The following is a 24,653-nucleotide window of genomic DNA, read 5'->3' on the forward strand; positions in this document are numbered from 1 at the left end:
CCTTTCATGAAAATTATTGCAATAATATGTAATCTGCCATTTATGGCTGTTCAGCTTTGCTTTTAAATATCTTTTTTATGCCTTCTATTGGAAGACGTTTGCTCTAAATTGAAAACATTAAAATGTATTTGCTGCTTAAACCCTAGGCTGTTTATAAAAACAAACAGAGGAGCATCCCCGTGTTCAATCATTAAGACCTCCACAAGCACGAGGACAAAGTAAACAGTGTTGGCCATAATGGTTCAATAACAGTCGGAAGAATATATTACAGTAAGATTTCTTGTTACCGTCACCAGGTCAGCGTGATTCCCAATTTCACTTCTGCTTAATCAATACTGTAAATTAGTGAATGAATAATGGCCTATAATAATGAAGAAATGAACACTGGTGCTGCTGAACGTGTTCTAAACATTTCTCTACAATGAATTTTGATGCAGCAGAACTGAAGACAACAGTTTGTGTTACTCTCGCTGCTGCTTCTGCAGATTCTTCATTAAATGTTCCACGGCAACCATCTAAGTCAGGCCTCCGGGGCAGATGCTCTCTATTTGTATTTTTTAAGAAAAAAGAAGGAAACTATTCGTTAGGCAGGTAAACAATTTATTTTCTTACTAACAAAAACTGCTTTTCTTAATTTGAGCAGTTACAGGTTACAGATCCTCTTGATAATCGGCAAATACAGATTTTAGCTGATATTTTACTTGAATTCTGCTTTTGGGAGAAACCACAGTAGTGCGGCGGTCCCGGGTTTGAGTCTGCTCTTCCCGTGCCTGTCTGGGTTTTGTCCAGGTACTCTGGCTTTCTCCCAGAGTCCAAAGACAGCGTATGACAGCTGGGATAGCCCCTAAAATCTTTCCTTTAAGATAAAGTGAATGATTGCGGCTAACTTTCTATCTAATTTTTTAGCGTCTTATTAAGCTATTTAGGATATTTAATAGTCTCTCACAGTTTTTCATCATTGCTACGACACATTTGCTGAAAACTTTCCACATGTTTCTCGAAGCCCAGTTTTCAAGCTATAATCCCAAAATGCTGCAAATATGCACATCAAAGCTTTTTCTGTGTTCGCAACCAAACTGTGTTCAGATTGCACGAGCAGCCTTTACAGCTCATAAAACTACTTAACATTTGTTAACTTCTCCATCAAAATAGTTTAAAAACAGTGTTGAAATTTAACTCACTAACCTCCCTCGTGTGATTGCTTTCAAATTCCAAAGAAATTGCAAGTAGTTAAAAAAAAATCCTTGATTCAGTTCCTCAAATTTCATCTGAAATGTTTGCTCCTGCTCGTCCCCTTCCACCTCCTCCTTTGCCTTCTCTTCCAACACCTTTTATGTGCAGTCGTCCTCCTCTGCCTCTCACATTGTTTCCATCCACATCAGCCCTTCCTGGCTGTACACTCTGAACCAGCATACAATCACATCATTATCCAACAAGTGCAAACAATTATGAGTTACATCTGCTCTCTAACCATGTTTAACTTCTGCCAACTGTGATTACTGTTAAGCATCAACATTGAAAACATGTTTAGTGTTTTATAAAAACAGTAAATAAATCATGAAAGGTTTTGCTAAAAGAATGATTGATTCAATAAACGGGTATAGGAATTTGTTTTGTTTTGGGGGTTTTTGGGGGGGGGGGTTGGTTAAGATTTCAGAGGAATCTTAACACAGATAGGTATAACAGTGCAAGGACTAGATGGTAGTGAAGCTTGACCAACCATCCAAAGCATCGGACAACAGGAGAGAACAAGAGAGGCTGGACGAAGGTGTCGAACTCCAAGCTGTGATCCATCACAGCTGATTTAAACGTCAGATTACCTTCTCAACATGTCTTGAAGTTCTCCAGAGGCCTTGTAATGAGCTAATCATGTGATTCAGGTGTGTTGACCCCGGGTGATATCTAAAACCTGCAGGATACCGGCTTTCGAGGCCTGGAGTTCAACACCCCTGGTTTAGCAGATGGTAGTTAGATCTGTTATGATGTATGGCATACACTGTATGCTCTGGAGATGATGGCACTGACTAAAAAATGTAGGTCGCAGAACTAAAAATGTTAAGATTTTCATTGTGGGACAGGATTAGAAGTGAGTACATCAGAAGGACAGCTTAAGTATGGAAACAAAGTCAGGGACTCAAGGCTGAGATGGTTTGGATATGTGCAGAGGAGGGGTGCTAGATATTCTGGCCAAAGGATGCTGAAGATGGAGCTGGTGGAGGGTGACAAAGGAGGATGCTCAGGATAGGGTGAGATGGATGCAGATCAACCACTGTTGTGACCTTTAAAGGAGCAGCTACAGAAGAGGATTAGGGCCACTGGGAGAAAAAAGTGGGCATGTCTTTTTTTTTTTCTTCTTCTCCAGAATTCTGAGAGGAAAAAGTCAGAATTCTGACCTTTTTTTTTCTCAGAATTCTGCTGATACAGACCAGCTACTTTTGTAAAATCTGAGGAATGTGTCTTTAAAAATGACTTGAATAATGAAACCCATGAGCTCAAGTCTTTTTAGTGTTTGCAAGAAAGCTTTTTTTTTTTTTTGATCAGAAAAGAGCAGGAAGCGTAGCATACACAAGCAAACACAGAAAAACCAACAACCAAACAGTGTTTTCCTTTGCTGAGTTCTCCCACTATTCCTCACTTTACTTTTTTCATGGAGCACAGTAAGCTGTGTCGGAGCACGCAGCTCGTTTGCCACGAGTTAGCCTGATTAAACTTGACTTCCTGTCTTTCTCAATCTAAACTGACAGCACTGATAAAATGAGGCACATTGGAGACAACCACCATCATATAGACACACACGCACACACTGCCCTGCTGGCTCATTGTAAATGTGCTGCTTACTTGACTTCTTAGCAGTGTGAGGGGAAACTCACACTGCTATCGCTTCTCATTTGTCATGCAGCGTTGTTTTTTTTATTCCCCCTCAGTGCAGATGATCAGCTGTGACAAACAAAATAAGTGCTTTGCTTCATATACTTCATCACAGCGTTAAGATGACATCGCATCATGCAAAAAATATGAACGCGTACACGATGAATGAAACAGTCAGTTCATTTAAATAATAAACATCTTATTGTGATAAAAAGACTAAAATCAGAATAAAAGTGGCTTCAGCACTAGGAGAATAATAAGATGACAAAGTGTTGAGTGTAGGTAAAGGGAGCAGGCAGATAAAAACCTCTCACAACACTCACTGACAGCTGCAGCCTCAAGTCAAAGTTCTGTTTTCTCATCTTCTAAGACATGAAGCAAGACGTCCTACAGCTTCTTGGCATCTTGGCTTTCTTTTATTTAGTAGAAGTAAACATCATTTCCTTTTTCCTCCATGTTCAAATTAATGACTTTAACCAGCAAACCTTCAGCAACTGAAAAACAAGCTAATGTTAACCTGAAACTCTCTGAAGTCATCCTGGAAATGCAGAGCTGTGAACAGTAAAGTCACAAAACAGTTTCTCCTGCAGTAAGACTGCACATCTAAATATGTCCTGATGCCAGTTTTAGTTTTCAGATTTATTTACATGGCGCCAAATAACAACAGCAGTCGTCTCACAGAAGCCAGAAATTTACTCTATAGCAGGGATGTCAATTCATTTTTCACTGGGGGCCACATAAAGCGAACTTTGACCAGTAAAACTCCCTCCTCTGTAAGACATAAATGTAAAAAACTACAGAAAGCACTCTGGTACCTCATTGGCCAGACTGCACTGTAATTATGCAACAGAAAATTCAATAATCACTTTTTATTTTTTTTACTGTGGACACAGCCTCTACAGTAGACAGTAGAAAAATGTGAAATATATTTAAAAGTCCAAAATTGATGGTTTCCATTACATTTTCCAGCAGCGTCTATTCTTTAACAGGGTGATTCTGGCCCCTGGGCCTTATGTTTGACCACTGCATTTTGAGCTGCACAGCTGCAACTCAGTTGGAAATGTGAGAGCCAGGTGCTTGGTAGGCACTCAGACCCCTTGAACTTAAAGTTTTCCATTAACTTTTTCTCCCATAAAGATGACATTTGATGACCTCCCCGGTACCTCTAAATAACAAGATTTGACACCGCAATATATATCAGCCCCAATATATATTGCGGTGTCAAATCTTGTTATTTAGAGGTACCTGGGAGGTACCTGTGATTATTAAATTGATATTGTTAAGTTAAATGTGTATCTGCGATTGTCTTCCAGCAACTTCTGAACCTACAAGAGAAGCTATCGAGCAAGGAAACTGAGCTGGAGCAGGCAAGAGAAGAGCACCGCTACCTGGAGGGGGAGGTACTCAGCCTCAGAGACAAGGTGTGCGCCAATTAGTATTCACCCTCCATTACTGGCAACCAAATTTAAAGTAGTCATCCATCCATCCATCCATGCATCCATCCTCCCTCTTCTCCTTATCTTAATCAGGGCTGCAGTTAAAGTAATTTTTAGAAAATAAAGTAGTAAGACGTTCCAGGGACATGATGATGTACAACTCTGTTACGCTTGACTGGATTCCTTTTGTTTGGACTCCTTATAGTCAGCCCTGTGTCTACATAGCAATGACCAGACATGTTTGTCTTTTTCAGGCTTAATGCCATTAAGTCCTTTGACTGCTTCACACTTTTTTTAATCAGGTATTTCACACAGAACACAGCAGTAATCCAGCAAGAACACCGCTGTAGCGTTCAGTCTTCATGTTCTCATGAAGTGCATTTTCCGGTCTCTCTGTTGTGGCTCTTTCATGTGCGGTATACTGAAAAAGCACGCTGCAACACACACAGAAGCTTAAATTCATGGAGGGGATGAAGGGGGTTGGAAGGACATGAGTGCTGCTATGGCAACAGCCCCGCCAGGATGTTATTCTGCGGTCTCAAGCTGAGAGGTGACTGGCCAAGATGGCATGTGTGTGGTTTATAAATACCTGCGGACCAAGTGTTAGAAACTGCAAAATACTCTCTGCGTATTACCCATTAGAAATTATAAATATCGATTTATTTATTTATTTACAGCGAAAGTAACGTTACAGTATTTATTCCTCTGCTAAAGGCCTTTCACTGACAGTAAATCATCCACACACTGCATCTTGTGTGATTATTATTATTATGTGTCAGACAAGTAAGCAAAACCTGGTTTAGTGTACTTACTAACCGCTATCTGCTAGCTAAGCATTGACAGCTCACAACAAACACCGAAGAACTGAACCGTGGGACTCCTGAATGTAACACAGAGCACACAACGCTGGAGTTAATGATGCTTCACCTTTAGTGGGGCAGGTGCACCTTCACACCACTGCCTCGCTCACCCCTTCACAATAATGCCCTCTCACAGCAGTTCTGTTTGGACATATATGTGAAACCACAGCATTCCAAGTGTAACGTCTAGAGGTTTTGAGAACTGGACTTCAGTCAGTTTCACTTTCACTCTCATCTCATAGCAACAGTATATGTCAAGGTCAACAGTCTGAGATATGGGGAGGTGTAAGGCTGAGCCATTAATACCAGATTTTTGTGGCTGCTTCAACTTATTTGAAACATCTCCAGAAACACAGAAATGTTTATTTGGTACTCACAAGAAGGATGAACTATGAACGACCAAAGAAACTCAGTCGGATCTGTGGTGGCATCGAATCAGCTGCTTTGATGTTCTCGCCTCATCTTTTCTGACTGTTGGCTTGACTGACCCCCACACTCACCTGACCTAAATCCAATGGAACACCTATTATTTTTGTGGTATTGAGATCTGAGATTTCAAAGTGTTCCTTTAAATTTTTTGAGCAGTGTATGTATAGACAAACGAATTTATTTTGGCTATCCGTTGGTTCTTTGCCACATCCCACAGCAACATTACTGCAGGCTGACCTAAGACTTCATAGATGCATACATTCTGCAGGAATAAAAGGGCTGTCAGGGGGAACAGAGGAGGTCTGGGGGAGGAGGAGACACACTTTTTATGTAGTGATTTCACTGCCAAGTTTTACAGACGCTTCACATAGATGAATCCAGTCCGTAGGCAGAGGTGAACAAGCCCGGTCGGAGGTAACAGCACGTAAATCAGCTGCTCATCTGTACTTCAGCTCGCACCTGTATACCACAGGAGCTTTTGTGGGGGAAGTTTTTGAGACAATCCAAATGAAGTAGGTGCTTCAGGTGCTTCATACCTGAGGAACAGTGACAGCCTGGATTGCCCAAACCTCTTTAGAGTTCACACGAGGAGCAGGAAGAGTCTGAAACAGTGGCAGCTGCATGGCTAATGCAGTTTTTGGGAGATACTTTGTTTACACTGCATATCTCTTGCACAGACATTATGCTGGACTCACACAAACCGCAAATTAATCACCTAGCCCACATTATCCTCACATACTTTTCCCATGCACATGAGTTGTGTCCCTTTTAGAGCATCAAATCTCCAAAACATGACTGACTTTTGCCCAGAAACTGTTGAGTAAAAGCAGCTGGCTGAAGGTAAGAGAGCTCACGCGGTCATTGTGCGGTTTTGGCTGCAGTAATGAGAAGAAGGTTGCCGGGCTCTGCTGATGAGTGCTCTGTGATGGATAACTGGCAGCGCAGAGTCGAAGCAGCTGTAGGTTATGTTGCGTGTTTGAAGGAGGCAGATACGATGGCGTTGTGCCGGGGATGTAGAAGTGTCTTTAGTCATATTTTATACTTAGAAAACAGAAGGTTTCAAATCAAGGACTGTATTAATAACAGATGATTGTGGGTGTAAATCGCTACCTTTAACTTCTTTTACTGGTCTTTGCTGGAAACTGGGGACCACAGTCTGCTCCATATCGCTGTTTTTCATCTGTCACTACTTATTACGGTCAATTTAAATGCCCCCTTTTAAAATTTTTACTTATTTTCTCTGAGGTTTTTTTTAGCTTTTGTACTTATCTAGCCCATTTAACAGTCCACTGCTGAGTGGGTTACTTTCTGGATGATAAAGTTAGAAGAACGTGGGAAGAGGAGGGAGTTAGATGAGAGGAAACATCGGCCAAGTCTCTGTGGCAGCTCTCTGTAAAGCCTTCCATAACGCCTAATGACCAGTTTGCCATGTCTCTGTTTGTGCACGATAAATACATTTATAATTCTCAAACAGCTATCAGCACAGTGTTTCTTCAGAGTATCCATATAATGGTCTCACAGTCTGCACATTTCCAGCCTGTCCTTCTAACAGACCCATCTATAAAAGAGCAGAAAAAACAGACTCTTTGTTACAAATGTTTTTTCTTCAAACTCTGAGTTTCACTGCGACTCATCAAACACTTTCTGTTTTCTCTCTGTGTGTCTCTGCAGCTGCTGAGCAGTAATGGGGAGACTGTGGAAGGGACCAACGGCGAGCTCCATGAAAAGGTAAAAATTGAAGCCTGAGCTGAAGTCGACTGGCAGAAAAATAACTGACAGTTTTTGTTTTTTTGTTTTTTAAAAACAACATTTTTGTCAGGTTGTCAAGCCAAACATGGCCCTGTTCAACAGTTTGAAAAGTAGAGATTTGATGCTTGTGTTTGTGATTCACACAATATCAGCACACTTTTTTTTTTAAAAAAATGTAAAGACCCAAACAAAGGAAACAGTTGATGAGAGTGAAACATGAGTGAAATCAGGAGAGGTTACAGTCTGTTATTTTGGTCCTCAGCTGTCTCTCACAGCACTTTGTTGCTTCTCAGTGACCCAGTATGTACACATTTACACACAGTGTCTGTATACTGCACATGTCATGGGAGATGGACTATTAGCCTCAAAGCTGCTGAAGTGCACACTGATTGAAGTCAGGAGGACACGGACATTTGTATCATGCTACTCTGAGTCGATCTGCATTCACTGTACTATTATCTGAAAATCTGGACCTCCTGAGTGCAACACTGTGATGCCTTTTATTAAATGATGAGGTTTTGCTTGGGTTTTGTGTGCTCTTTGTGTGTTGCAAATATATAGTGCTGATGTCAATGAGATCCAACAAATGTTTCAACAGAAAGCCAGTGGCATTGTTCCTCGTGCTTTTTGGATTAATGTAGAATATATGAACTGATTTAGGATAAATGATTTAGATATTTTCTGAAAGCATAAAGGCAGATGGGAAAACGTTGGGCCACCCAGCAGCTTCTGTTCTCTCAGTTTGCCCCTTGCAAATGCGTAATTGTTAATACCGCGCCAAAAACTATTCAACAAAACACATTCAGTTCTGGACACAACACAAATGCAAAATGCTAACTCATTTCCGGGTGTTTCCCAGCCCTCTGTTATCAGCTTCATGTAGTAATTGGTAGTTAAAGTGTATTTGTACCCTTATGTTTTGGCTCTTTTGTCATACACATGTGTTTTCACAGGGGATCAACGGGTGTGTTCCTTCTCTGTACCACAGCAGAGACCGGAGGACCGAGCTTATCACAAGAGGAGTCATCACTTCAGAAAAAGAGGCTCTGCTTCTTGGTAAATGCTTCTTACTATTACTGGCTGTCAGTTTAGCTATATAACACATGGCTGAAACCGGAGGCGGAGCCAGACATTTGAAACACCCGGGGCTTAGCCCTAAAGGGTGGTATGCATGTGGGATGGGGGTAGAAATGACTGAAAGATTAATAGGCTCTGTTTTGAGTTTTGTTCAAAAAAGAATGACTTCATATAGGAAAAAAATATATCACATATGCAGGACACCTTAAACTAGTTTTTTTTAATTAAGCAGCAAGGCAGAACAAAGTCGGGGCTGTATCAAGACACGAGGACTAAACCCCAATTCAACCAGACCCAGAACTGATCCAGAATTAAAACAGGACTACAACAGTTCAAAATCAGGACTACTGAGGACTTAACCAAGACAGAACCAGAATCAGAACTAGATGATAGTAGCACTAAAAATCATCATAGACCTGCACTACACTTATTTTTTAATTCTACCAAAGTCCACTATTTAGATTGAGAAAAGTTTATATAATTATTTAGCCTTGTTGTGCAAACAAGCCTGCATAACTTAATAAATATAGAATTTGAAAAATAACAAACCTAAAAAGAAACACTAGGTACGAGATACATGAGTACCTATGATACGGTGGTACTTTTGGTAAACAACCATTTGACTAACATGTTTGTCTCACCTGCTCTTGTTCATCTCTGTTCCTCTCTCTCCCTCTTTGTGCTGACAATCATCAAATATACAGTTGAAACCAGATATTTACAAACTCTTCAGATCAAAACACAAACACCCTTTTTAATTGTAACATCAAATCAGACTAAATGTTTATTTTTTTAGATAAATATAAAAAACATTTGTTAACTTTAAGAGTAAAGAGAGAAACTATCTGTATTTCTTAATTGTAAATGGCACCAAATTGTATTCAGAATTGAGCCACACTTATGGAGCTCCACAGTTCTTTTCCTGGTGTTTTGGTTGATGTCTCTTGATTTTCCCATTTCAAAGAAACAGACTCTGTTTTGCCTTATATGCATCCACAGGTGTGCCACCAATTTACTCACATGGACTCTACTAACCTATCAGAAGCTTCTTCAGCTCAGAATGGAATCGTCTGGAGTTTTCTTATTAATTAACAATAAACTTAGTGTACATGTACTCCTAAATTTGATGAAAGTGATAAAAAATAGACAGATCTCTCTCTCTTTATTCTGACATTTAACTAATTCAAAAGATGTTTCAATATTTATCCAAAACAAAACAAGTTTACTCTAAATTGATGTTGTACAGTAAAAAAATGTTCTTGTGTTTTCCATAAAGTGTATGCAAATATCTGGTTTAAACTGTGGATATACTGCTGTGTATTGAAATCCCTCTTGTTTTGCATAGAAATATACTGAACAACATACAAAGCATAATATATAAAATAACATTTACCTGAGTTTTTTCTTTGAAAGAACCCTCTAATGTCCATTCTTATATTTCAGTACATAACTGAAACCGATTTAGTCGGGGAGGGTAAGAACTGAAAATATGAAATAAACACACGTAAGCTAAGACTCTAAAAAAAATAGCATTTGTTCGGCTTTTCATTTCGCCATTTGTTGATTCACTTGAAGAGCGAGTAACGTAATATTGGTCAAGTGATCAGTTTGATATCAATCTTTCGTGATGCACCGTCAGAATTTACATTATTTGTACGGTACGAATGATTTGCTTTGGTACCTGGTCAAACTTAGACTCTCCTTAGTATGGCTGGCTCCGTTTCTCCAACAGCGCACACAGGCAGCAGCTGCCCCGCCCTCTCGCTCAGTCGTTTAGTGCCTGAGCTTGGATCATACCAATATCAGGGGGGATTCACGCACAGTCGTAAATTCCCACAGTGTGCACTATGTGCTTCGAATATTGTGTGTACTTTTTGTTTTATACAGTTGTCAGCCAGGCATCTAACTATGAAAAAAATTACACTCCAGAAGACCCCGGGCTTCTGAAAAAACAACCCGGGCTTAAGCCCAGTAAGCCACCCCCACGCTCCGCCCCTGGCTGAAACGCACTGGTCTGAGTTTGAAAAAATCTCTCAAGTATAGTTATACCACCAAACAAAAAAGGCACAAAAAGCATGTTGATCATTTTTCCTCACGCAACAAGCATAGGTTTGGTTCAGTTTGTCCCAAGTGCACCTTTTTTGCTTTCTTCTGAAACTATTTTGGTTTTCATGTGAAGTATGACCCTGATGGACAAAAGTAAAACAGTATGTTGGATGTGCCACGCAATGCTCAATTACATTGGTGGAAACTAGTATGTTAGCGCAGTTAGCTCGTTAACGTGTTGACCGTCCAGCCCCACGCACGGGGCGATCCGCGGTAGCTCGTTGACGGAGATTTGCCGTGTTGTGGCTTTAACGTCATTTCAACGAGATTAACGCTGACAGCACTAGTGGGAACACAACGAATATGACTGCACATTTACTCCGACAGCATCCTAGTGCAAAGACAAGTGGAAGCAGACAAAAACAACAAGCACGCATGCTACAAACTTTACCCGAGTCATTTAGACAGCCGTTAGCACATGATTCTCCTTATGGGGACCTGATATGTTTAATATGCTGCTGAGAATATAGCCCAGAAGAAGCAGATAGTATAGCTTTTATTTTGGAAAGAGCCATTTCTCTGTAATAAACTCTCTTTTCCAAAGATGAGTGATTCCTCAATCAGATATATTTATTTTTTTTATTACTTTGTTGTTCCAGCAACATTAAATTTAAAAACTGTACTTTTGAGTTAAAATATATATTTATAATTTTAATAAATGACAAATTAAAAAGGCATGAACATTTTTTTGTATCGAAAAAATATCGAACCGTGACACCAAAGTATCGAATCGAACCGAACCGTGAATTTTGTGTATCGTTGCACCCCTACAATAAAGCTATCTATAAAATAAAGTATAGAAAAAGAGATATAAATATAAACATAAATATAAAAGGACACAAGTGTTACCACTAATGTTTCTGGGATGTTACTGATATTATAGGTGTACAGATGTGCACACGTTGTGGCGTACAAAGTGACAGAGTGCATTGAGGTATGGATGAGACGACACTGAAATAAAACCCCTTTTGACTTTTTGGTTGAAATCTGTGAGGGTTTTTTTTTTTTTTATTATTTGTTCCAGCAAACAGTGTCAGGAATAACGCAGAAGTTCACTGACAGTATGGTCCTGTTGTACCCAACAGGCAACACTGTGGCCAAATAAGCTCTCAGAGCACTCACTGCTTAATCTTTTACTCTTTCTCACCTCAGATCGTGAGGCTTCTGCTCTGCAGAGGCTGGACAGCGGAAGGAAAAGAGAGACTTCAGTCAGAAAATTAATCTCCAGTGGATATTATAACCTGAAGTTTTTCCATATCCTTCTTCTTGTTATGTATTTCAGCTGGCATGCGAAAGGAACAAAGTGAAAGCTTGCTTACCTCTCCATTACGTTATCAGTGGAAATCACCGGTATAAAAAACCTTTTTACCCACAGAGCAGTTAGGTCTTGGTCTTCTCCTTGGCTCTGTTTTCTTCCAGCCCAGGAAAGATGTAAATCTAATTTGGCTGCTGTGTGAGCAGAGGTGAACGTGTGAGAGCGCAGATTCTTGCTCGGAGTGATTTGTTTCCAGCCTCTGCTCATTCCAAGAAACTCTCCCAGTACACAGCTCAAGGTGGATTATGCGCATAGTTGGATTATGAAAGTCTTTGACTGGAACTTACTGACAGCTTTCATGGCTAATTTAATTTCCAGAGAGACTGTGCAGGCTGTGACGCTCATTCAAGCTACACGTGTGGACAGCAGCACCCTGATTACTTTGTAAGTTCAGCGCACAGCACAGTTCTGAGAGTATTCGGTAGCGGAGCATTAAAGATAACTGAACGTGAGTGCGCAAGAGTGCTTGACACTTAACTCGTCTCAGCTCATACCACCGCTGCCGTGTTAGGCGTAAACATAGCGTCTGCTGTCTGAGAGCTTGGAGAGCTCTCAAACCTTCTTCTGCAGGAGAGACAGAAAAACAAAGTGCCTAAAGCCTGCTGTGGCTCCTTTCTGTTTCTATCTTCTTCTAAAATCAGAGACGTGGATTTCACTCTGTGTTGGGCCCCCATACAGCAGCTGGACACAATTCATTTCTGCTGCCTTTGTTTCCCTCTGTAAAGCCTCGCGTTACCACAGACCATGCAGCAGCGTGGAGAAAAGCACAGGACGATCTGTATTTGTCCACAACAGAGCAGAGCGGGAGGAACAGCAGCACATTTATCTCTCTTAGTGGCGCCAAGAAAATCCAAATATGAAGGAGCGAGGAGGCACAGCTCTCTGTCTTCCTCCCCTGCTGCTGCTGCTGCTGCTGCTGCTGGGAGATTTTCATCAAACAAACACATTTTTAAAGGCATGTGGCCGATTTTCTCACACAGTAAAATCAAATAAGACAATAGAATTTACATTTAGCATTTTAATTTGCATATCAAAACACTGAGTGGAAGTATTTTGAAATGTTATGCTACCTATTCTCCCTGTTTTATGGTTCTTGGGCATATTTGCCTTTACTGGATAGGGAAGACGGGAGAGTCACACACAGTAAATGGTCCCGGGCAGAATCAAGCACAGGTCCGTGCAGCCTTTCAGCATAGGAGGTCACCAGGTGAGCCTTGCAGGGAGAATGCTTCCACATTGACTGGCTTTCTGACTAACTTGAGTTAAGTGGGAGTGGGTTATAGCAGAGGCATTGCGGGAGAGACACAAAGAATCCACAATTCAAATCTACGGGAGAATTGCAAAGTCAGATTCTTTTTGAATGAGTGACCAATGGAACTGAAGGTCATTTATATAACGTTCAAAGTAGCTGACCCAGTAGAGCTCAAGATGGCTGCTCAGTTGCAAGGCTTCTATGTAGAAGGACTTTAGATTATGAAGTCCCCTGACTCTGACAAAACTCTTTTTAATTAATGAATTAATTTAGCCTTGAGTTCAGCATTGTTGCTACCGCCATCTTGGTTTTTTAGAACCAGAAGTGACTTGTGTCTAGGTTAGCTAGCTAAGGTGAACCCGAAGACCTTACGTGTGTCCCCATAAAGGTGCTGCATAGGCTGTCCTTCGAAGGCTGGAAGTGTTGGACGGTCTAGTTTACCAAATGCTGCTCCCTGCACCTAGCAGCCGTGACAGTAGCAGCTACGGACATTGGGCACAGTGTTGTTTTACAGAATAGAAATAGAAATCTTTATTTAATATTTTTTGTTTTACTTTTACTGGAGAAAACTGAGACCTTTTTTTGGCATGTGATGTATCAGAGACTGAGAGACACCACAGCCATGGGCTGAGTCCTTTTAGCAAACGGTTGCCAGTAAACTAGTTTTGCTAATGTAGCTCATGAGACTAATGTCATTTCATTTTGACAGTACAAATATAATAGATCCAATATTATATTAATTATTTTATTATCATATATTTTATATAATTTTTTAAATGATCTGTGGGTCAGGGTATGAAAGTGTATGTGTGTGTGTGTGTGTGCAAGGTGTCTTATTTGTACAAGGGACAGACAGAGGTAGGCTGCACAATTACTGCTAAGTAACATGCAACTCTTAATACTATAATAAGCAAGGTAGGCAAGTCATCCATGTATGTTGAACCTTTTGATATCAGTGTGTGAATGAAGGTGGAGAAAAAAACAGAAGGTTTTCAAGTGACAGTAAATTGTCAGTTTAGATGGTATGTTTGTTGCATTTGCACGTCTGCAAGCAGTCATCGAGAGTCTGGGTGCACACGTAAAAGAATAAATTGGATGCTCATTTCATACAGACTGTATGCGCTGTGTCGTGATGTTACTGTGTTCCACATCTATGGCTCAGTTATTGCTGTGTGGCTGCACAGATTGTTTTCTGCTATTGACTTGTTCAAATAGTCCAACCAAACACAATAAACAAAGGAGCTTTTTTAGCCATCAGTAGGTTTGCCAGCATGCTTTCTTTTGCACATTTGTGGAACATTTCGATACACACACACTCAGTTGTAGCATGTGTTCAAGTTTGTGTCCACTGTTTGAATCACTGTCTGCAGACACAGATGCCGAAGCCACAAATTGCCATGATTCATAAATTAGTCCTGGACTATTTGAAATGCCAAGCCTCAAACTTTAAACATTAAAACCATTTTAAGGCTCCAGTTATACAGCTGCAGCACTCCCTTTCTTTTGAATAAGAGGTCATACACAGAAAAATAGTTTTTTCTTACCTTTTGTGTTGTCTGTAGAAGCTAAACGATGGTCAAAAGTTTTCAAGCACTCATCATGAATGTCAGTAATTTTGAGCTTTTAATGATTTCTTGAACAGTTTTTTTTGTCCACTCTTGGCAGAATTGAGTGTGTTTAAATTAGCTGCTTTCCTGCCATGAATCCAGCTTTTAAGCGTTGTTCACAAATTTTTCAATAGAGTTGAATGTGGGGCTTTGTGAAGGCTTTTCAGATGCATCCTACACACAACAACAACCACCTCAGGTCCTGCCACTTTCAATACAGGGGAGGCATGATGAGCCGATGGAGCTCTGGTGTGTCAGCCTCCTCTGCAGCTGCACCACGAACCACGCACGTACATGTTGTAGTTTCATCAATTTCTCCAAACGCTCCTAAACTTTCCTTTGTATGCTTGTCTCCTCTTATCAGCAGTCAGCCCTATCTTATACATGTAGAAAATATTTCAGTTGTAGTTTGGATTTGTTCATTTTAACTCATTTAACTCATCTAAAGAAGTAACAGGTTTTTTATTTTTTTTGTGCGCTACTTTTAAAACAAGAAGACAAAGATTTGTACCACTTGTATATCGTGACAGTAAATGTACTGTTAGCAGGTGTCTTCCTGAAAAATAACTTGGATCCATAGTAAATACTATGAAACTTATCTGAACCTGCAATTGAAATAGCCTGGACCCAAATGTCATACTGCATTCGTCGATTATGTAGGTTTTTTCTCCTCCCTTTTTCTAAGTTAGAGTTCCTTGGTGCAAGCTTGAAATTTAACTTCCTTTTTTAGTGCACCCACATCCCTGCCCCTCCTTCAGCCTACAGTTCTCTGTGGCACTGTTCCATGTGAGCAGGCCTGGTGGAAGAAATTGAATTAGGCCCGTCTGTAATTGCAAGCGTTTCGCCACATAAATCAAGGAAATAAATATTGGCTGTGCTGGATCCTCCAGGGAACGCCACTCTATTTCTTTACCCTTACCCAACCCCCACCATCATCCACTCCTTCCCCCCCTCCGCATGACTGCCTACCTTTGCAGGACCTCTCAGAAGTAATCAAGTTGAGAGCAGTTTCTGCTCTGGCCAGCATTTTTATGGGGCTGCTCTGCCATTTGTTTATTGTGCAGCATTTCATGAGGATGCAGATTGGCTGCTCTGCTGGAGCCTGAACCTTTATATCTAAAAGTCACTCTAGTGGATCTTACTTCTTTGTCAGCTCAGTGTGTGTGTGTGTGTGTGTGTGCACACGCACATTGGCTTTATTAGTTTGCTAAGCCTGTTCTTGAAGCACTCATGAATACTGATGGTAAATACTAAATATACACACTTGCAGTTTTCAAAGACCACATTTGCCTCACAAATACTGCATTCAGAAATCCAATGACAAATGTTTCTGTCCAAATGTTGAACAAATTTAAAGTAAAATCTGCAAATGAAAATGGGAATGAATGCTCATTGAAATATTTGTATGCATTGTGTGTAATATAAATATGCTGGGGTTTTTTACTGTTCCATCCTTAATTGAGGTTTAGATGTTTCTCTATAGTTTTGTTAACCTTTGATTTACTTACTCATCATCTCTGCCAGTGAGATGTTAGATCGCTCCCATGCTCATATTTTCATTGCACTGAACCGCAGGTTTATCTAATGGCCCTTCTTCTCCGCAGGCATTATATCGACCTTCCTCCATGTCCATCCATTTGGGGCCAACCTCGAGTATCTGTGGTCGTACATACAGAGACTAGACTCCAAGGTAAATGTCATTAAAAAACAACATGAAACATTCAGCTACATTTCTCACTAAACCCTATTAAAGAACACATGACATAGAAAATGTATGTAATACACAAAATACTCATGAGCAACAAACAAGGGATTGCAAAGGCATAATCTATGTAACCTTTCTTAGAATTGGACTGGCCATTTCTAAGAAGTTCTCTGGGTTTTGCTCGAGAGTAAGCCTATGGGTGCGTCAGTGCTTTTAGATATTTTTATCAAGCAAAAGCACAAAGCAGCATACTGATACTAAGGCACAAAAGAACACACACATAGCAGTTTTACTTTCATTTCATTCATCTTCGGCAACAGTCTCACATACAATGCTTAACAAATTTAGTATAACACCTATAATGATTTATATAAAAAGTAATTTTTCAGAAATTGTATATAAATAACTGTAACTTGCCAACTTAACAAATAATAATAATAATGTGCTTTACAACTGCTTTTTCCTTGTTTATATGTAAAACATTTCAATTATGTTAGTGATAATTATATTTTAGCATTATAAATATCACGTAGACTAAAGAGCTTGCACATATTAGTGAATTAACCATTACACAAACATAAAAGATGATTCTGATAATTATCCAACAGGTTACTTTATGGTAGCTAAGCTGCATTTGTCACAATGCCACAAACTTCAATTCATTTCTTTTCTCAATTAATTTCAGTCGTATTTATATAGCATCAAATTACGATAACAGTCACCTCAAGGTGCTTTATATTGTAAGGTAAAGACATCCTGAGTTTAGATAGCGGCTCTGTGTTGGAATATGACACTGAAGAAGATAACAGTGGAGGAAGCAGATCCTTAAATTTAGTTACAGCCCTTTCAAAAAAATATCTACTGTAATCAGATGTATTTCCCACTGCTATGTAAACCATTATTGTAAATATAAATGTTATTAGGGAATGATCACTCAAAGGCACTACATCAGGTAAAAAGCATGAGAAATCAGATAGAAACAGATACGGTTGAGGCTATAAAGTTCGAGTTTTTTGGAGCCTCAAGTGGCCAATAGAGGAACTACAGTTTTTGGCACTTAAGTGTTGGCTTTATAATACAGCCCTAGATGTTGCCAGATGATAAAGATTTGCCATATAACAACAAAATGTGTCTAAAAATTATCCAATTTTCTTTGGTTTTTAATTAATCTAGTGAAGGTTGTACCTGCAAATCCAAGGTAGGTCTAATGTGTTTTCATAAGACCCAAAGTACCAAAGTGATATCCAATATGATATGAAAATCAAGAATAAAAGCCCCTGTAGTTTGTTCTATGTCAGTCTGATTTCTCTTCCTCTCTGCTGTCGTCGTTCAGGTATCTGCAGGGGAACTGGAGCGGCTCATGGTCCGTCTGCCCAGTATGTTCAGGCAGGAGCTGAGTGGCGTCGGTGCAACTCTGGAAAAAAGATGGAAATTCTGCGGTTTTGACACACTGAGTTCAGCGTGACACAGGAGTGGCGCACACACACACTGCGAAGACACACCAACGTGAACAGATGTGCACAATGCCTCGGACCTTTAATTCACATGTGTGTGTGCGCATGTTCTTCAGACACACGGCAGTGCAGTAGACAACAGATGACGTTCACTCAAGCAGACACTGGAAACTGTGAAAGCGACGGATTTTTTTTTTTTAGAATCCCAAAAGACATTTCACCTCTGGATGCTGGGTTCAGGTGAAATAACATTTCTTTTCCTCACTGCAGATTGTCACCACGGTGAACTGCAACAGGGCGTTATAGACTATCGTCGGTCAGCACGGAAGACACACCCTCTGTCTGTCCTCTGAAGTGAATCATGGTCCTTGGTGTCTTGCTGTCGGTGCAGTTTGGAGTCTGAAAAATCCAGCAACAACCGAAACATCACAGACAGAGAGTTTAAAAAAAATTTATACCAAAGTTGAACGTTAAAAGATTTGATGCCAAACCTCATTTCCCTGGCAGATAAATCATCTCCTACTTGGTCCAAGAACTGGCTGTGCAAGGGAGTTTTTTGCTGGGCTTCCTGTGGCATGATGGGACCACAGATAGATCACTTCCTCTTAATGGTTTGGAAAGGACTTTGTACACCAACTCTAAATCTGTCATTCAATAAAAACACATACAGAGCCCTTTAATTTAATCTTTACTGCCAGCTGATTGTAATCTTGTGTTACTTTCTGAATGTGGTGGTGAAACAATATCTAACATTATTTGTGTTGCATTTTCTCTATATTCATATTTGGGGTTTTCAAGCTTTCAGGCAATTCCCTGACTTTGTCCATAAGGAAGCGATTTTCCCCAGAATTTCTACTGGGGTGCAAATTATGTGTTGCCTCAGAGAAGATTTGCTGCTTTTAAGGCTAAAGTAAGGGAATAAAAGTCTGTGTGCACAGATTACATGAAAGGACGGCCATTGCACAACTAACTTCAGCCTTACTCTGCTAGACTATCAGAATACAGTAAATCCCCCATTCTGTAAAAAGAGTATATCTGCAGAAAGGAGTATCTGAAATAAGATTTTTTTTTAAGTAAAAGCAATTTAAAAGGTCAGTATACAAGAGATCTATAGGGTGTTAGAAATATCATATGTGAGAACAAATAATGGTGAGAACATGTTTGACACTGTGAATTCTTTAGGTATGCTCATTGCATTAGTTTCAATTAAGCTTTATTTATACAGTGCCAAATCACAGCGTCAGTGCTTTTTATATTGTAAGGTAAAGACCCAACAATAATACATTCTTGGTGAGGGGAAAGAGCAGAGAGAGATGGGACAAGAGACAAACTATAGTGATAATGTAAATAGATCTAATCCCAGCACAGAACCCTGTGGAACTCCAATCACTGCAGCCCGGTACCTTTAATACCTGTGGCCTGTTCTAATCTCTATTTGTGATTAGAACAGATCATATGTCTGTGTCACATGATCTGGAATTGACCATTTCAATTCAATTCAATTTCAATTCAATTCAATTTTATTTATATAGCGCCAAATCACAACATAAGTCGCCTCAAGGCGCTTCATAGATACGTACCTGTCAGTGATAAAGTACCTTATATAGTGCTAGAAGTTTACAGTTTTAAGGCCAGACTACCCTGTGGGATTATATCTGTGAAGACTACGTGCAGTATAAGGACCTAGATTTTGCTACTCCTGATCAGAGAATAAGCAAGCCAAAAATCTTCAAACAGACATGTGCTACTTCACACCTGGGTACCATCGCAAAACATCTTGGATACATTTACCGTAAATAATGTGAGCCTCCATTGTTACTGGATGCTAGTGTTTACTGAGTGACAGTTTAGGGTTGGTGTGTGAACATGAGTTCGTATTTATTTCTTACTGCCAGATATTTTTTAATTGAAAAAATAATAATATACAGGCAAACTGATGTGGAGTTTGAAATAATCTGAGTGACTAAGTGTAAAAACACTCCAGGCCTGTTAGGTGCTCCCTGATGAGGACACGGACACTGGAAACAGGAGGGTTAGAGGAAGGAAAGGACAATATTTGGGGGGAAAAAAACGCATGAAGATGATGGAAGTAAAGAAAGAAAAATTGCTGATTTGTCAAAGACCGATGTGAGGGATCGAAATTCAATCATTCTGCTTAATTTATTTCATTATATTGTGTAAAGAAGCTGTTCACAGAAGGCAGCAGACTGAAATGTTCCACTGCCATATTACATATTGTAATTAAATATGGTAAAATGCAAAAAACATGACCTAAGTGGTGCTACTTTTTTCAAATACAGTATACAAAGTTAATGACTGTGACAAATATTTATTATCCTTCTGACTAGAGCGAAGGGAAGAGATCATGATGTTCGTCTGGGGACTGAAGATGATTTTTGTCATTTCTGAGTGTTTTTAAAGACCACAAAGCTGGACATGTAGAAAATACAATGCTAATGTTATTTAGCATTGCACTCCCATTAATGTTATGGGTACTCGTTCTCCTTATTTAAATATCTAAATATCTTCTTTTCTAAAAAAGAAAAAAAGAATGGTTGCACAAAAGTGTGGCTTGGAAGTGGAAGAGTGGAGTGCTCCACGTTTTGAATTTTCAACAACAGGCTGATACAAGTTAAGTTTGAACACGTTACTATAATAAAATACTTCTTATCACTTGCTGCTGTCTAAATCCAGATTGTGAGTTATATACCGACTGTGTATTTAAGCTTTGCTGTAGATCAGTTTGCATTAGTAATCTCTGCTTTTGTGTTGTTTTGGGTCTAAACGTTCACGCACTCCAGCAAGAAAAAGTAAGGAAACAAGTTTCATTTCATTTTTTTAGGGTATTTAGCTTCCCATTTTTTTTTAAAATTTCAACCTTTTGTAATGAAGTGATATTTTGCAGATGAATTCTCTACTCCATGCTTCTCTTTTCCCTGTAAATTCTCCATCACACCTTTCCTTGACCTCATAGTGTTTTACACTGAGGACATATAGAAAGCGTTATCAGTTAGAGTACAAAAGCTCTATATAAGTAACAGTCTGGTTACCAAATGGTGGTTAGAGGCCTTTTTTTGGACTATTTAGAAGTATCCTGACCACATGAGGAGCTAAGCTTAAAACTAAAACAGGAAATAACCGTCGACACATTGAGAGAGACAATGACGGATCCACAAAAGCAACATGATGCTGAAAAATATGTAGCGAAACAAGAACTGAAGAAAACTGAGGAACCAAAATTTAACAAAAAACAAACAAACAAAACAATCATGGATAGTACAAAGCCCATGATGGACATTTTGTGTGATTTTTTTTTTTCCCACACAAAACTCAACAACCAGTTTAAGAAATACTACTTCAAAATAAAGTTTTAGCTGCTGGTCACAGCATGGATCCCAGTGTGTGACAACAGAGATTTCCAGTTTCAAGTTTCTGAAAGTTGCATTTTGAACCAAAGAGGTTTGGGGAAAAAAACTTGGATTTTCCTCCTGGGAAACTGTGAAAACAGCAATTTGTGGACAAACAGTAAATCAGGGGTTGGAAATATTTAGTTGGGTATTTAATTAGGGTAGGCTGTAGTTTTCCAGGCATGGTGGTGCCTCGGTAATATTTTATTCTTTCATTTATTTCATTGCATACATTTAACACTAGAAACCAGACCACAGATTTGGTGGTTCTGCTGGAGCTACAGCAGTACACATAAATATAGGTTTAACAGAAACACTCATACGCTGAGGTATTACATCAATAAGTCTTGCAGCAGACACTATAAGAAACAGATCGATACTACACACACTCAGCCCTGAGATCTGAGTGACAGGAAACACCAAATTGATTGATTGATCGATCATACTTTATTCATCCCGAGGGAAATTGGGTTAAGGCTGCCAGAATTTAGCTTAGTGTGATGGTCATTTTGCTAACTGCATGTGGGACACCTTGCTGACCTTTTCCCTTTAAATGTTACAGGGTTTTATGGGTTGGGAATGACATTAAAAGTGCATTTGCAGTTATTTTCACAGCAAATTTGTGGAGAAAATTACAGGTTATGGTTTTAGTGATGTGGAAGTAAAGTTTTTCTTACAGTAATACCTCTGCAAAGTGAAGCTCAGTGCAGCAACAAAACTAAATAAAAGAAGAGTGTAAAAGGAGACTGTAAATAAAAGTATTCAAACTTTACTTCTCTGGGGAATCCAGCTCACAGGATGATGTAAAAGGCTGTTCATGACCACAGAGCTGCTACTGATGCAACACGGACGTAACACACGTGGCTGCTAATGGAAACATGAGTGTGGGTGTATGTGTATGCACGGGGTATCTAAACACAAATCTAGGGCAGAGATTCACTGTCAAACACAATCTTTGCTAAAGGCTTTTTTAGCATTTTTCTCCTTCCCTGCTCACAAATCTCTTTCAGCTCAAGAAAAATTAATTCCATGGAGGAATCACTGACTCACTGAAGTTCCTGCAAAGGAATTCACACCCGTTTTCATGGATATATTGCTGTACTGCAGGCACGCCGTCTCTTCTACTGCAATCCCTCCCAAACCCGCAGTTCCTCTTTATGTGCTGAGACTGAATGTGAAGCAAATTTTAGAAGTGGATGAATCAGATAGAAAGGCAATGGAAAGATGCAGATGAGTGCACACAGATAAACCGAAGCCTCAGTTTCTAGCTTTTGATTGGTTGCTCTCGAGTGTGTGAACCTTCACGTTCCATATGCTTTCTTTATGGCCATTGGTGGTAATGATAACCGTGCACCCGCTCTCTGTCACTGGAAAGCATTCGTGGAGGAAATATCAGATCATTGCGATCAATATTTTAAATCTTGAATGCTTCACTTCTGGTTAAAATGTAGTCGATAGTGGTAACATTGAAGAGGTTTACAATTAAAGGTCACAGAATTCTGTGTGCAAAGGAACAAACTCGAGTTATTTAGATAAAAGAGTCGGGCAATAACTGACTTTTTTCATAATTCTATAAGCGATCTATAAGATTTTGTGCTGCACAAGGCAAAAGTCTCCCTCACAGTCATGTTGTAGAAGATGTGCTTCAGATTATTGTTCTGCTGCCACATTTTGGTCCAAGCTTTAGGTGCCGAATTCTAAAATCATTCATTATTCTAAAGCGTAGCATTTGATTCGAGAATTTGGTATATGGAAGAGTTCCTACTCAATGACAGAAAGATGTCCTGCAACTGCAAAACTATGGAACGCCAGGACTGCCATAATGAATTAATTAAATACACCATTAAATAATTAATTAAATGTGGCAATAATTAATTAAAATTGGAATTAATTAATTAAATAAATAGTTATGATATATGTAATTAATTAATTATTGACACATTTAATTAATTATTTATGTATTTCACGTTTTAATTAATTATTGACACATTTAATTAATTAATTATTGACATATTTAATTAATTATTTATGTATTTCACATTTTAATTAATTATTGACACATTTAATTAATTATTGACACATTTAATTAATTATTTAATGATATATTTATTTATTTCATTTTGGCAGTCCTGACGCCTGGCTCTCATCATGAAATAATTTTATCTGTCAGCCTCACCCATCAAACTCAGGGGGCGGGGTTAACGCTGATCGAGTCAAAACCATTGCTTTGGCCTGGTGGCCATTGTTTCTAGCACACAACCGGCATGTGGAAGCTAACAGAACTGAGCTTTGAAAAACCCTGTTTGTGTGTTACCAAATACCGTTTTAATATTTTTTTAGCCGAGAATGTAGTGGTTTAATCTTCATGTGTCTGGTCGGTTTGTCAAGATACAGCCTCTTTGCAAAAGTGTTTCGATGATTTCGGAGATGTCGTCCCAGTCTCACGGCAAAGCGTGGGATAGACCCGCTCGCCTCGCAAGCAATCCCACCGACAAAGCGCAGGCCCCGGTACACAGCTGTAGTAACCCCCGCTGACTTCTTTTACTGAGGTTATATTTATCGGTGTTTTATTTCCTGATGTTCTTATGTGTCCTACGTGTTTCAGTCGCCAATTCTGAATTATAACTAACATTAAAAACATGTTTAAGGAGGAGAGAGAGCAAATAAATCTGTTTAACATCTGATCTTTGGGTTTTTGTTCAGTAATCAGCATGACCTGTGTATAAACACATAAAAGAGATAACGTTGGTGTTTCCGTCATGTAACTGCTGGCTTTAACTGTACGAAGGTTGTTCGACACTATGAAACACATACAGACTTCATGATGTTCGGCTAATATTTTTATTGTGAATATTAATCATGCTGACCTCGCTCTGTACACCACGCAGCGAGGTCAGCATATCCACGATATCCTCAGCTCCATGAGTTAACACAAAGTTTCCCAGCTGACTATCTAACTGCCAACTATTCCAGAGACGTGAAAATATACAGCATAAAGAAAAGTGTAAGAGACTCAGCAGCAGATTAGAATAACAGTTTGTGGCGTGAATAAGACACGGCGGGACCACGGAGCAACGTTCAGAGTCATCTTTATTTACATCTCACCACACCACAACACCCCCAAACCCCTCAGTCCCCGTGTTTTTAACTAGGCGGGCGTGATTAAGGATGCCGTGCAGGTGCGTCCGCCCTCCCTGCACGGCACCGCAGACCACGCCCCACCACATACCCCCATCGCCCGATTGAGGCCGGGGAGCCATCCGGCCGAACCTACTCCCCCACCGCCAGTGGGAGAGGGAGTCAGCCCGGACAGCTGGCACCCCCAGGCCCCGGCCAAGCGACGGGGAGGTGCGAGTTCAGGCGGCCGCCCGCGAATCCAGCGGCGCAG

The 24,653-nt window shown here is 39.8% G+C and overlaps 1 protein-coding gene across 2 annotated transcripts in view; it reads left to right on the plus strand.

The window, feature by feature from the left end:
* Window positions 1-20,123, plus strand: part of enox1 (ecto-NOX disulfide-thiol exchanger 1) — a 142,375-nt gene extending 122,252 nt beyond the window's left edge. Inside the window, exons 12-17 of one of the 2 annotated variants that reach the window (XM_080290808.1) lie at window positions 4,182-4,289; window positions 7,265-7,321; window positions 8,296-8,398; window positions 16,304-16,389; window positions 17,578-17,602; window positions 17,738-17,862. In XM_080290808.1, coding sequence (XP_080146934.1) covers window positions 4,182-4,289; window positions 7,265-7,321; window positions 8,296-8,398; window positions 16,304-16,389; window positions 17,578-17,580 — 357 coding nt within the window. In that variant the 3' untranslated portion in view covers window positions 17,581-17,602; window positions 17,738-17,862. Of the gene's footprint in view, window positions 1-4,181; window positions 4,290-7,264; window positions 7,322-8,295; window positions 8,399-16,303; window positions 16,390-17,577; window positions 17,603-17,737 lie in introns of both variants that reach the window. The other variant, XM_026145384.2, reaches the window with a different exon arrangement.
* Window positions 20,124-24,653: the final 4,530 nt, after the last annotated feature.

Source organism: Astatotilapia calliptera, chromosome 16 (assembly GCF_964374335.1).
Source record: "Astatotilapia calliptera chromosome 16, fAstCal68.1, whole genome shotgun sequence".
In the NCBI taxonomy this organism is placed as follows: domain Eukaryota; kingdom Metazoa; phylum Chordata; class Actinopteri; order Cichliformes; family Cichlidae; genus Astatotilapia; species Astatotilapia calliptera.